The 14,752-nt window shown below is 42.0% G+C and overlaps 1 protein-coding gene across 2 annotated transcripts in view; it reads left to right on the top strand.

The window, feature by feature from the left end:
* The window catches only part of NALCN (sodium leak channel, non-selective), a 257,201-nt gene that overhangs the window by 226,711 nt on the left and 15,738 nt on the right, over positions 1 to 14,752 (top strand). For both annotated transcript variants that reach the window (XM_056862109.1, XM_056862108.1), the window contains 6 exons: positions 2,647 to 2,767; positions 2,855 to 2,953; positions 10,992 to 11,085; positions 11,617 to 11,723; positions 11,904 to 11,978; positions 13,029 to 13,148. In XM_056862109.1, coding sequence (XP_056718087.1) covers positions 2,647 to 2,767; positions 2,855 to 2,953; positions 10,992 to 11,085; positions 11,617 to 11,723; positions 11,904 to 11,978; positions 13,029 to 13,148 — 616 coding nt within the window. The remainder of the gene's footprint in view (positions 1 to 2,646; positions 2,768 to 2,854; positions 2,954 to 10,991; positions 11,086 to 11,616; positions 11,724 to 11,903; positions 11,979 to 13,028; positions 13,149 to 14,752) is intronic.

The following is a 14,752-nucleotide window of genomic DNA, read 5'->3' as shown; positions in this document are numbered from 1 at the left end:
TAAATCATGCACTGCTAGCAAACGGCTACTCCAAGAATGAAATCAGAAGGGCCATTGAACCAAACAAAAATCAGAAAACTCAAGAAAAACAGTCTCCCATAGGAAAGGTATTCTTGCCATTTATTAAAGGAGTCACTGATAGGATGGAGAAACTTTTGAAAAAACATAACCTACAAACAGTGTTTAAACCCACCAAGAAAATACAACAAATGCTACGATCAGCAAAAGACAAAAGAGACCCCCTCACCTCTGCAGGAGTATATCGTATACCTTGCAGCTGTGGAGAAGTTTACATTGGGACCACAAAACGCAGCATACAAACAAGGATAAAAGAACATGAAAGATACTGCAGACTTGGCCAACCTGAGAAATCAGCAGTGGCTGAACATGGACTGACACAAACAGGACACAGGGTCTTATTCCAAGACACTGAAAGACTGGACAATTCTACCAACTATTTTGTCAGATTGCACAGAGAAGCCATTGAAATTCATAAACATCAGCACAACTTTAACAGAAAAGAGGAGAGTTTAAGAATGAATAAGGCTTGGCTTCCTGCCCTGAAAAACCTCCAGACAAAGACAACATTCAACAATAGCCATACAGATTAGTTTTGGATTACACACATTAACAGATCACTTCAGGATACAATGGTTCCATATTAACATACCATACCCTCATTAGCACATTATCTTGATACTTACAGGACAATACTTTTGCAGGACAATACTCAGCTCAAACCCAACCCCTTTCTGACTATATATTACTCTTCCTACACCCTTGACACTGAGAGACACTGTCCTTCAGTGTTACTACTCTGAAGATGCCTGCCACAGTTGCTGGCGAAACGTCAGGAAAGAAAATTCCAAGACCACGGTTACACAGCCCGGATAACCTACTAGAACCAGTGAACTATTTATTTATTACATTTGTATCCAGCTCTTTTTTTTTCAAAGCTCAGTGCACTTTACATGGGGCTCCCAACTTTTATCTGAAGCCTCCACATCTTCGGCAGTATTACAGTACTAAAAGATCCCAGCCCATCCACCGGGCCCATGTATCACTCATGAATTGGCCTCAGAGGCTTTCAGTGTTCTCCCAAGCAATCGATTTAGAATGTTTACAATGGAACTATGTCCTAGTTTCTATGATTCTCTGGCAGAGGGACTGGTCAGATCAGATGTGGCATGGATTGAACTTCAGACTCATTGCTAGTAAAACTCATGTTGTACTATTAACTTTGGTCTTTCTCAAGCAGTTTCCCCTTTGCTGGAAGCAAATATATGTTTGTCTGAGCAAACACTGATGTGAATCCAGCCTTCCTCCAGGGAGCCTTCCTCCAATTTAAGTGGCTCTTCCATTAGAGAAAGAGACACCTAAAGTTGGACAGAGACTCCTTAGGCTGGTGGAAGGCTTCCAACTTTGCTCAGTGCAGTGGAAAGATAGGGCTGGGATCCACCCCACAAAGTTAAAAGTGTCTAAAACCCACAGGGGGGAAACCCCAGAGGAGTGATTTGGAACAGGAAGGTTTGGTACCTTCTCCTCCTACCTTTCTGCTCCCATTTAGCTCCTCTCCAACAGTGTGTTTCTAAGCAGAGTTATGCCCCTCTAAGTCCATTGAAGTCAAGGAACTTAGAAGGGTGTAACTCCACTTAGAATTGCACTTAGGAGTCAGCGTGGTGTAGTAGTTAAGAGCAGTTGACTCTAATCTGAAGAACCAGGTTTGATTTCCCACTCCTCCACATGAGTCACAGTTTTCTCCAAACTCAGCCCCATAAACCTCACAAGGTATCTGTTGTGGGGAGCGGAAGGGAAGGAGATTGTAAGCCAGTTTGATTCGCCTTAAAAGGTAGAGAAAGTCGGCATATAAAAACCAACTCTTTTTCTTTTCTTCCTTCTCCTCCTTCTCCTCTTCTGTCATGACCAGTTAAAAAATGGCCAACAGACTGCTGTCAAACCATATATGCTTGGCTTTGTGGGCACAGTTCACCCATTCAGACAGTGGCAAAGTATCCACTTGTGTGTGTGTGTCGTTTCTGACTCATGGTGACCCTATGAATGAAAGTCCTCCAAAATGTCCTATCTTTGACAGCCTTGCTCAGATCTTGCAAATTGAGGGCTGTGGCTTCCTTTATTGAGTCAGTCCATCTCTTGTTGGGTCTTCCTCTTTTCCTGCTGCCCTCAACTTTTCCTAGTATGACTGTCTTTTCCAGTGACTCTTGTCTTCTCATAATGTGGCCAAAACATGACAGCCTCAGTTTAGTCATTTTAGCTTCTAGGGTCAGTTCAGGCTTGATTTGATCTATAACCCACTGATTTGTTTTTTTGGCAGTCCACGGTATCCGTAACACTCTCCTCCAACACCACATTTCAAAGGAATCTTTTTTCTTCCACTTACTTTCCTAATAACTCTTTCTTTCCTAATAATGGGTTCATCCACATTCACTGCCCCATGCTAACTTTTTTTTAGAGTTGCCCATGATATAGATAAAAATATCCATATTAGTGCCTCTATGGTTGGGAGGTGCATCACTCATTTATTGCATTAAGATATTTGCCATTGAATTCAATGTTTTCCGAGTCAGGTCTAGTTAGAGGAACAGTGAAGGATCTTAACAGCATTCATTTTACTTTTTGCTCTTACAGGGCTAATCCGCGGAATTTTAATTTTGACAATGTTGGAAATGCAATGCTAGCGTTATTTGAAGTCCTTTCATTAAAAGGATGGGTGGAAGTCAGAGATGTCATCATTCATCGTGTGGGGCCGGTAAGCGTGAACTTCAAAACGTATCAACGTTTCATTCTCTCTTTAACTTCTACAGGAGAATAACTTAATTTGTTTGTGTTTATGCAGATCCATGGCATCTATATTCATGTTTTTGTATTCCTGGGCTGCATGATTGGATTAACCCTTTTTGTTGGAGTCGTCATTGCTAATTTCAATGAAAACAAGGTAACAGTAGCAGGCTTTGTATTTCTGCATTCAATTATTGTTTGTGTTGTGTGTCATCTGCTGAGTGTGGTCTTGTAGTGTAAGATCCTATGATGTACAGTGGATTAGGTAGACATTTCTGTGATTCAGGAGTTCATAATTGCCATATTTCTGTGTTATTTAATGGTAATTCCAGGGCTGCCAAGAATTACACAGTTTGGGTTGATTAATAATTTTCAACCAGTTAATCAATTGAACGTACATAAAGTATAAATAAAATAACATATTACCAAAACTCTGGGGTGTAAACTGGCCCCCGAGTTTACCACAGAATTGGGTGACCTTAAGAGGGCTGGGAGATGTCCAAGAACAATGCTGGCAGTGAACTTGTACTGAATCTGATAGATTATGCTATAGAGCCGATTGGAAGACCTATGAAGCAGTGGTGATGGCAACAATGAAATGTTACTACTCTGCTATTTTAGCATCAGTTAGTTCACAACCATCCCGATTGTTCAAGGTAGCTCAGCGACTGCTGGTGCCAAAATCTGAGCCTTTATTGTCTCAGGAAGAGACAATTATCTGGATATCAGTTGTAACACAGGCGCACCAGAAGTAAGGCCTGAAGTAAGGCCTAATACACCACCTGGTCTATTTATGGATCATTTTGACCTAGTTTCCTTGATGGACCTCAACAACATCCAGGGATTGGTGAAGGCCACTACTTGTATGCTAGATCCTTGCCCATCCTGGCTGCTAAAATCATGTAAGGACCACATCAACAAACCCTTAGTATCTGTTATAAATCAGTCACTAACTCAAGGCACCTTCCCTCGACCACTCAAAGAGGTGGTTATCCATCCACTACTTAAAAAACCATCCCTACATAAAAAGATGCAGCCAATTATCTCCCAGCCTCTAACCTGCCCTTTCTGAGCAAAGCAATTGAGAGTGCAGTAGCAGACCAACTCCAGGTTTTCTTGGATAACTCATCTGCTCTAGACCTTTTTCAGTCTGGTTCAAACCAGGCTATGGGACAGAGGTGCCTTTGCTAGCTTTAGTTGATAACCTCTGCCTGAGTGTGGACAAAGGCCATGCCTCTTTGTTGCTCTTGTTGGACTTATCTGCATCCTTTGATACAGTAGATCATACCATCTGATTGAGATGCTTGGTGGCAGCAGTAGGTATCAGGGGACGCAAGCTGAACTGGTTCAAATCATTCCTCACAGATTGGACTCAAAGGATCGCTGTTGGAAACCAATTACCATCAGGATGATACCTAACCTGGGATTTGAGAACCAAGATGGCGGACGGAGCAGCAGCAAAGCTCTGAGTCTCTCCCACCACTATGCTTTTATCTTTTTAAATTTATTCTAATTTCTTTGGTAAAGCTGCGGGAGCAACTTTTGGCTGTTTTGAATTGCGGAAGTTCAAAGACTAACGTTTGGAAAGTTTGGAAATTAAAGAACTGAGCTTGCAGCAATAAACTCTGCTAATGGGGAATAAGAAACGGAGACGCTCGGCATTAGAAGAGCAGATGTCCTTCAAAGCAGGTAATCAACTTAAAATAGATAACTTTTTGCAAGCTGGAGAAATAGAGCCGGTTGGAGACCCAGTGTTGTTATCTAACAGATTCCTAGCTTTGGAAACTGAAGGAGAGGAAAGCTCCCTTCCTACGCCTAGTAAAGAATTAGGGAGGAATTCCCCCCCACTTAATGAGCTTCAAAGCCCAGGGAGAGAGACAAATGAATTGGAGCTGCTAGCAAAGCATACTCTCCTCATAAGGGAAACCCTGATGAACTTATATGAGAAGCTTGACCAAATAAACATCAAATTAGATGAACTGAAGAATGTAGTGAATGTAGTGAACCCTTCGGCTGAGAAACAACACGAGAAGCAAAGCAGAGTGTGGGCCGGAAGTTTAAGTCCCAGAAGTCTCATAAACAAAAGCATCAACAAACAACTTAAAACGACCTCTGGTATATCAGGGACTGATAACTTCACAGAAGAAGCACGGAGTAGGTGTAGCGACAGCTCTGCAGTGAAAATCTTCCCTCACCTGAACAACATTAAGAAAAATCGCTTTTTACAGGGGAAAAAGGTGGCCCTGTTCATTGGGGATTCTAGAATTAACTACCACAGATGGGATCATCAGAGAGATGTAGTGAAGTCTCTGTCCCAATTATTACAATGGGAAAAGGCAAAGGTGGATTTAGAAAGTTTATTTTGGCTTCCTTCTAAGAATTATCACAAAAGACTGGTTCTAACGTTCCGACAAAGTAGAATTCCCTCCCTACTGCTGAATAAGAAGGACTTTTTAAAGAGATACTCTATTTATCCAACCAGAGTGTTTGAAGACCCGACATGTCATCCATTGTGGAACTACTCTCCTCAATTTAACAAACCAAACTGCACAGCAAATGATGCCGGTGATCCCCACAGGAAAACAACACAGCTGAGAGAAAAAGCAAGTGTAAAAGCAAAAGGGAATTTTAAACATGGAAACGAATTATCCCCAGAATCTTGTAAGAGGTCAAGGGTGGCAAGAGCTGTATCAGTGGAATTAAAAGAGAGAAAGAGTATTTTGGTCTCCCCACCAATACTCACTCCACAAAGAAGGGACTCTTTGGGTGTGAGAAGAGACCAAATTGATTTAGTAAAGGACTCCCAGGAATGTCTCAGATCCCCCTCCACCTCCATGCCCTCACTTGAATCCTCATTCAGGTCACAACCAGCATTACCATCACCTTTACCTGAATCTTTGACTATGTCCACTGAAGGAAGCTATGAGAATTCAGACAGAGCCCGGGATGGTGGCATCGCTTCAAGGATTGACGATTTACAGGAGAAAAGTATGTCAGGCATTATGGAGTCAACCTTAGCCCAGATGGTTGCAAGAATTGATAGTGACCTTGATTCCATCATTTTATTTGATATTTACTCTAAAAAAGACCTACTTGAGAATCCAGTTCAGAAATCATGGGCGCAAGAACTCCAAGAGGAAAGTTACGTAACAACTATAGGCCCAAGTCCTGTCAAGGTTCCCTCTAGCGATGAAGCTGGCTGGCAAGTGGAGACTCCCTCCCTCCTGAAGGAGATGCCCTCAGTAATTCCCAATACCATCTCTGAGATTTCTGAGTCGGGAGAGACTGCGGCACCAACTATTTCACCAAGAGGATTTGTGAAGGAGAGAAAAGAGGAGACCTTCAGATGTTCTCAGGCCTCCAATCCAGCAATGTGACTAAAACAGTTTTCTTCCGGAGAGGGTCTGCCAGATGGAATTTTAAATGTACTCTCCTGGAATGTAGCTGGTTGGTTTCGATGCCTCTCTGACAGCTCAGACATCCCTTTCTATCGTAAAAAATATGATATTATCGCATTGCAGGAGACATGGACGGACACTCCACTCTTTCTGAATGGATACCATATATTTAACTTAGCTGCCTCCCGGGGGAAAGGGCCAGGGAGATTGAAGGGAGGGTTGGGTATTATGATCTCTACTGCCATGGATGTTAAATGCCAAGAATTGAGTCCGCTTAAAAAGTTGGCTATGGCTGTACTTATAGAATGGAAAACCTGCGAGATATTGGTTATAAATGTCTATCTCCCTCCGGAGAAGTGTAAAGCAAAAGTAGAGGGCAATTGGCAAGAATTAGAAAGGTATATACTATTCCTGTCCTTAGAACATCCGGAGGCTAGAGTCTTATTAATGGGCGATTTTAATGCCCGGTTGGGGCCAGACGATGCCAGTTTAGAAAAGAAATTTAAAATTCAAATACATGACCCTGAAGTCGAATTATGTTTCTATCCTAAATCAAGAATTTTTAAAGATCAAACATCCAATATAGCGGGTCTCTGTCTGGCCAAACTTGCCCTGAAATTTAGTCTTCATATTCTAAATGGTTCCTGGCCCGATGACCATCCAGGAGAATATACTTTTGTGGCAGGTTCAAAAGCCAGCACCATCGATTATATTCTTGTCTGTACCCGTCTACTAGGGGGGGTAAAATAATTTAAAATCCTTCCTTACTTAGAGGGAGATCATCTTCCCCTTTTCTTGCATTTATGTATCCCAGCAAAACATATACATCTTAAGCCAGGGAGCCCAGTAAATTTAACTCTTGGCAATCATACCGAATGCAGGGCCAAATGGTCAACCCAACTTTTTGAGAGGCTTAAAGAATTTTTAGAGAGGCAGGACCACCAATCAATCTGTGAAGCTTTTGTCAACCCCTCACTAGAGCACCCTCCAATGCCTTTATATGAAAATTTGGTTTACAATTTAAGGTCTATCTTATTTTGTCACCCTAAAAATAGTGACAAAAAACCAATAATATCCAAACCGTGGTTTGATAAGGAGTGCCTAGGAGCTAAGAAAGCATTGGAGGCGATATATAGGGTTTTCCTGGAAGCTCCGGAGCCCTTAAAAGAAGATGCATTAAATTCTGTGAGGCTGTATAAGAAGAAATACAAGCTCTTAGTTACTCAAAAAAAGAAGGGCTTCGTCAGAGAGCAATGGTCAATATTGATTAAGGCAGCTAAAGATAAGAACTCCACACTTTTCTGGCACATGACCTCGAACCGTTCTAGGTCAGATTATACCCCACTAGATTCTGTTATCTCTCCTAGAACATGGATATCTTATTTTCATAGTTTGTTTAATGACTCTCCCCATGAGACCTTCACTATGGAATTGCCAACAGGGACTCCAGAGTGGCCCCCTGTCACACAGGCTGAAGTTAGAGCTCATATAAGACGACTTAAAAATGGGAAGGCCCCTGGTGAAGATGGAATCCCACCTGAGCTTCTTAAAAAACATGAAGACTGGTGGGCTCCGCTTTTGGCGTCTATGTTTACTTACATAGATTCTACAGGTCATATTCCAAAGGGCTGGGACAATGCGGTGGTGATTCCTTTTTATAAGAAAGGGAATAGGAAGGATCCCAGCAATTATAGACCGATTAGTTTATTAAACATCATTGGGAAGGTCTATGCCAGTCACCTCCTGGAAAAGTTTACAGCGTGGCTTACCCAGGAAATGATAATAGCACAGGCCCAGGCAGGGTTTAGAGAAGGGAGAGGTACGATGGAGCATTGTATAATACTACAACATCTTATAGAGAAATACAGCTCTAAAAAAGCAACATCCCTTTATGCCACCTTCGTGGATTTTAAAGCAGCCTTTGACTCAGTTTCCAGGACCCGCCTCTGGACCAAATTAGGAGAATCCTCCATAGACAGGAGACTTCTGTTCCTTATTCAGGCCTTGCACAGGCAGACATTTATTAAAATAAGATGTAATAGGAGCGGGTGTCTAACAGATCCTATTCCTTCAGTTAAAGGTGTTAGACAAGGCTGTTTGCTTGCCCCGTCGCTGTTCTCATTTTATATAAACAACATAGTAGACTTTTTAAGTTCCGAGGATTTGCATCCCCCTAAAATAGCGCAGCATAGTATCCCTCTACTTCTCTATGCAGATGACATTGTGATCCTCTCTAGAACCCAGGTTGGCATGAGAAGAGCGTTGAGGAGACTAGCCAATTTTTGTAAATCTGAAGCTCTTCATATAAATTATAAGAAAACCAAAGTGCTCGCCTTTGGGAGCCACAGAAGAAAGTACAATTGGTCAATAGATGGAAATAGCTTAGAGCAGGTCATGTCGTTTAAATATCTAGGTGTAACATTCCAGGCAAATGGCCTCCGAGCAGAACATCATAGACAGGTGGCGTTAACCGCTGAGAGATCCGCCTATAATATATTAAAATTTTTCAGGACGAAAGGAGCTTTTTGCATTCCGGCAGCTTTAAAACTCTTTCAGGCTAAGTCAATTAGCCAAATGCTATATGGCACAATCTTAGGCTCAGCTAAATCCAGTTATACTCCTCTGGAGAAGGTACAATCCAAATTCCTTCGGGCGATCCTACAAGTCCCCCGCCTTGTTTCGAATTCCTGGGTCCGCTTGGAAACAGGCATGTTAAAAATCGAGGCAAAAATTACTCTAGCCTCAATCTCCCTTTGGTTAAAAGCCCATGAGGCATCAGAGGGATTCTTACCACTGCTTAGTTTGGACAATTATAGATCTAGATGGTGGATGCAGTCTGAAAAAAAAATGGAGAGTCTAGGGTTTGCACCACAATTCCTCCTAGAGCAAAAAAAAGATCAAGCAATGCTCCTGATTAGACAAAGGATCTTTGATATTGAGAGACAAACAGAGCTTATGAGTTCCCCAGCGTACCTGGCCCCTATTAAAACACGCTTTTGTTTAGCGCCAGCCAAATATTTATCTGCTATTGTGCTAAATAACCAAAGGAGAGCATTTACTCTGGCTAGAGGGTCGGCTTTGCCCTCAGCAATTCTGGAGGGGAAGTACAAGAAATTACCAAGTTCCAAGTGGGCATGTCCTTGTGGATCCGGCAAAATGGAAAGCACTAGTCATGTTCTATTTAGACGTACCTTTTATGAGGGAATTCGTAGGAATCTAATTTCACCTCTTATTCACATGATGGAGTCCAGTTCAGAGGAAGAGAAAATTAAATTCCTCTTATGGGAGGGAGACTCTCAGCGATCTTTGCAAGTAGCCAAGTATTGCTCTGTAGCTATTAAAATTCGGTCGGAGAAGGGTATTAGTGATTTTAATTGATTTTAATTGATTTTAATTGATTTTAATTGATTTTAATTGATTTTAATCGCTTTATGCCTTGTGAATATCGTGAGTATTAACTGTTATAACTTATCTGTATTTGGTATAGAGAGGTTTTAATTTAATTTAATTATTTAAATTCGTAATCGATTTTAATTGATAAAGTTTGTGGTTTATCTGGCTATTGCCGCAATAATAAAATCATCATCATACCTAACCTGTGATGTTCCACAATTGCACCCCCATGCTTTTCAGTCTCTATGTAAAGCCTTCAGGGCAAATCATTTGTAGCTTTGGGGTTGGTTGTCATCAATATGCAGATGATAACCAGCTCTATATATCTTTATCAATGTCTCCTGGTGATGCAGCAGAAACCCTAAATCACTGCCTGGCTGCAAGGTAAATTGGCTAAGAGCAAAGAAACTGAAACTAAACCCTGAAAAGACGACGGTATTGTTAGTTGGGAAGGTGGAGAACTTGAAGGACATTGTGCTTCCCACTTTTGATGGAGTTAAGCTGACCCTTGCTGACTCTGTTAAGAGCCTTGGGGTTATACTGGACCCAATGTTATTGCTGGAGAAGCAAGTTATTGCAGTTTCAAAAAAGGTTTCCACCCAATTCAGCCTAGCCTGGAAGATGGCCCCTTACCTTGATATGGCTGACCTAACCTCCTGGATCCATGCCACGGTGACATACAGACAAGACTACTGCAATACACTGTGCATTGCTCTTCCCTCAACATCAGTTCAGAAACTCCAGTTGGTAAGGAGCACTGCACCTCAGCTATTATTGGAAGCTAGGTGGAGCACGCACATTATTCACATTGTACAGTCACTCTGCTGGCTGCCCATCAGTTACTGGGCTCAATTTAAGGTATTGGCTATCACATACAAAGCACTTCATGCCTATTACATTAGGTGCTTTGGGACAAAGGCAGGGCAATGCTGCTGCAGTGGTCTTGCTTGTGGGCTTCCTAGAGTTACCTGGTTGGCCACTGTGTGAACAGACTGCTGGACTTGATGGACCTTGGTCTGATCCAGCACGGCCTTTCTTATGTTCTTTGATTATACTGGTCTATGTAGCAGGACTTTATAACAAGATAATGCATTTTGAACAACGAACGTGCGGTACAAATTCTATGGATTATCATGCACCAAGTGACCTCTGCACCGGGACTCAGAGAGCCATCCTAAACTGGTCTGCTCAGAATCCTACTCAGGATAATTCTGTGGGATCCATTTAGGAGTTTTCTGCCTTGGGAGATTTGACAAATTCTGAGCTTGAAAGCATAAGACATTATTATTCTAACTGGGTTTTTTTGTCCAGGGAATAAGACAAAATGATTAAATCCTGCTCCCTGCTCTGACTGTACAAGCCCGATAAATAAGTACATTTCTTTTGTTCTTCTTCCTTGTTTAGGGAACAGCTCTGCTGACGGTGGATCAGAGGCGATGGGAGGATCTGAAGAGCAGACTGAAGATAGCGCAGCCTCTTCATCTCCCGCCTCGACCAGGTATCAAGGCAATTTTAATTTGGTTCATGTTGAGCACAAGTGTTCGCAATTCTGCAGGAGTCTAGGATTCAAATTAAAATTGTAATCAGGAGGCCACTAGGAGGCTGTGCATAAGTTAATGTGGAAATAGGCTCCATCTATCAACTCCTGCATCCGGCTATTAAAATCTACTCCCAAAAATGTCGTGCTTTGATGGTTTTAGGGTAAGTCATAAGGACAAAAATGAGTTCTTAAATTAAAGATATTTGCACTTGACTGTTAATGATATGAAAGGAATGAATTAACCTGACAGAAGCTGATATATATATATGTGTGTGTGTGTGTGTGTGTGTGTGTGTGTATCTTCTTCATGCACGAACGTTCAGCATCTGAAATTACAGATTGAGGAACCGTGTTTAAAATACGAAATTGATGTAGAAGATTATTAGTGGATAGTAGAAATCTAGACTAGCTGTCAGAAAATCTGGCAGGAAACAAACTAATTATGTGTTTTATTCAGCCATTTGCTTTTAATTGTTCCCCCTCACACAGATAACGATGGATTTCGAGCCAGGATGTATGATATTACGCAGCATCCATTTTTCAAGAGGACTATCGCTGTGCTTGTCCTGGCCCAGTCTGTACTCTTATCTGTGAAGGTATTTTTCTGTGCTTGTGAACACCTTATGAAGTAGCAAATTAAACAAATGTGGGGGGACATAACAGTTTTTTGAAGGGAGCAAAGTGTCCATAGAACCTATAGAAACGAGTCATGATTAACATAAAACATAAATCAGAACACATTTATTTACAATTCTTCTGCCTCTTATATGCTCAAGTGGAATGCTGAAGACCCGGTGACTACTCCTTTAGCAGCCATGTCTGTTGTCTTCACCTTCATCTTTGTTCTTGAGGTAAGGTCATGTCCCATCATTTTCATGATTTCTTCAAGTTAGGTGGTCGTTAGTCCATTTTGCATTCATCTGTTTAGATATCAGTGTCAGAAGATACTGTGAGTGCTAGCCTGAAGATCTTTTGTTTCATTATGATCAGATCAGGAAAAATAGAGAAAGACATCTCTTGGGAAGAAGAAGAAGAGTTGGTTTTTATATGGTGACTTTCTCTACCACTTAAGGAAGAGTCAAACCAGCTTACAAATCACCTTCCCTTCCCCTCCCCACAGCACTCACCTTGTGAGATAGTTGGGGCTGAGAGTGTGTGACTAGTCCAAGGTCACCCAGCTGGCTTTGTGTGTAGGAGTGGGGAAACAAATCCAGTTCACCAGATTAGCATCCGCTGCTCATATTGAGGAGTGGGGAATCAAGCCCAGTTCTCCAGATCAGAGTCCACCGCTCCAAACCACTGCTCTTAACCACTACACCATGCTGGGAAGTGATGGCTCCTCCCTAATGTCAATCAAGGGTGATAAATAAACCTTACTTATTCCAGCTGTGTTAGTCTGTTGCAAATAGACAGCACAAGAGAAGCCAAAAACAGCGCCAGAGGCTCTGTTCAGACATCACGTGAAACCCTGGATTATTTTAGCTTTGATTAGTTTGTGAAACCAGGATTCAACATATAAATTGTCAATCAAATCCAGGTTCATCCAGACATCACACAAAATCATAGTTGACTGTGATTAATAAACTGGCTTCAGAGCCTGGCTTGATGGACCCTAACCATAGTGAGTGGGTCTGTGTCTCAGTGGAAGAGCCTCTACTTTGCATGCAACAGGTCCCAGGTTCAATCCCTGCCATCTCCAGTAAAAAGGACAAGGCAATAGGTGATGAAAAAGATCTCTGTTGTAATTTTTTAAATCTGTTTGGATGCACGCTGATTTACCAATAACACAGAAATATTTTCAGGGGGGGAGTTGATATTACCTCGTAGGGATTTTTTTTTTAATATTACCTTGTGGGAATTTTTTGAAGAGCAGTTGCAACATGTCCGTTGATCTCCTGTAGGTCACGATGAAGATCATTGCCATGTCACCTGCTGGATTTTGGCAAAGCAGAAGGAATCGCTATGATCTCTTGGTGACGTCCTTGGGCGTCATATGGGTGATACTCCACTTTGCCTTAGCTGTAAGTTCCATGTGCAACCGTTATGCACTGACATGATCATTTCAACGTAGCTGGTCACGCGGGAGGCTCTTGAGGCATTCTACATCAAATCTTAGCAGTGGGTCTGTTTATCTAGTGCATTATTATCCTTCCCTTTTCCCAAGGCTCTTGGGGCAGTGTACGTGGTTCCTTCCCCAACTTCACCTCATAATAGCCTTGTGAAGTAGGTGAGGCTGGGAGAGAGTGATTGGCCCAAGGTCACCCAGGAAGCTTCTTGGCAGAGTGGGGATTTGACTCTGGTGTCCAAGATCTTAATCCACTGGCTTGGATCCCACAGAGGATTTTCATTTATTCCCATAGTAGACCTCTAACTACCCCCATGCTGTTCCTGGAGGTCCCCTTTCCCCCAGAAGCAGTGTTGGGGGCTGAGGAAGTCATGTTTCATGGATGGAAATAATTCTGCCTGCAGAACTCTCCATGACTCTCGGCAGGCTCCTCAGGTCCTGTTCCTATAAGTAACCTTGGCCAACCCTTGAGCCTGTGGAGGATGAAGGAGCTTTTCCAGGGTCACAGAGAAGAGAAATGTTTGCTGTTTGGCTTCTTTAGTGCTTGATTCTGATGTGTTACACAGAATTATGTGTTACACATAATTACTGTGTAATTATGATAAAAACTGTAGATCAATCAATTAGGCAGTGACAAACTCAGAAAACCAATACAGTCTATCTGGCAACTATTCACCGAAAGAGCCAATAAGGGCCAATTTGTTTCATCCTGCAGTGTCTGGCATTCATGACAAATTCAGTGTTCAGAGAATAATGTTCTGAAGGCTTCCCTGCAGGCCCAGATCCCCATAATTAGGAGAGTGAGAAACACAGCATTTCCTGTGCTTGTTTTGGGCCTAGTTCTTACCAAGATGTAAACCTGTGTTCAATCTGTACCACTTCAAGCTGAGTGCTCCTCTCTACTAAAAAAGTCTCTCTACATAGGAGACTGTATGTCATCAGAGAAGCATTCTAGCCTAACATTATCTTGACATTCTTGTTTTCAACATTCGAGCTTTTGCTTGGTTTTTTTAGGCACCGAAGAACATTCAATGATGAACCTTTCCCTACATTCTGAAGTGACATGTCCAACACATTAGACCCATGGTGTTTCTCCGGGTTCAGAAAGACACAATTTGTTGATAATTCTAAGGTGTAAGGAGAGGGTGTGTAAAATTTTTGTTTGTAGTCTGAGGCATAGTTTGTCCATAGTTTGAGGCATGAAACAGACTTGAAAATACACAGAGGAATTGGCGTGAGGTGAATCTGAGGTACTACACAGACATGAGACCATGAAAGTCACCAAACCCATATTGGAAGCTATGTCCTATAAATAGCTTTCCATGTGATTGCGTTTTCAAGCTTCAGGACACACAAAAGAGAGCATTTATTCATAACTAGCTTATGGAATTTACTGCCACAAGGCTACTGGCTTAGATTGCTTTAAAGGGGGATCAGCCAGATTCATAGAGATGGGCCGGTCAATGGCTATTAATGATGATGACCAATTGGAACCTTCACGCTCAGAGATAGTGAGCCTCTGAATACCAGACAGTGGGATCAAACAGCAGGGCAATGTTG

This window comes from Euleptes europaea, chromosome 16, assembly GCF_029931775.1.
Source record: "Euleptes europaea isolate rEulEur1 chromosome 16, rEulEur1.hap1, whole genome shotgun sequence".
NCBI classification, from domain to species: domain Eukaryota; kingdom Metazoa; phylum Chordata; class Lepidosauria; order Squamata; family Sphaerodactylidae; genus Euleptes; species Euleptes europaea.
Note: the sequence above shows the minus strand (reverse complement) of the source record. Positions and strands in the feature narration are given on the sequence as shown.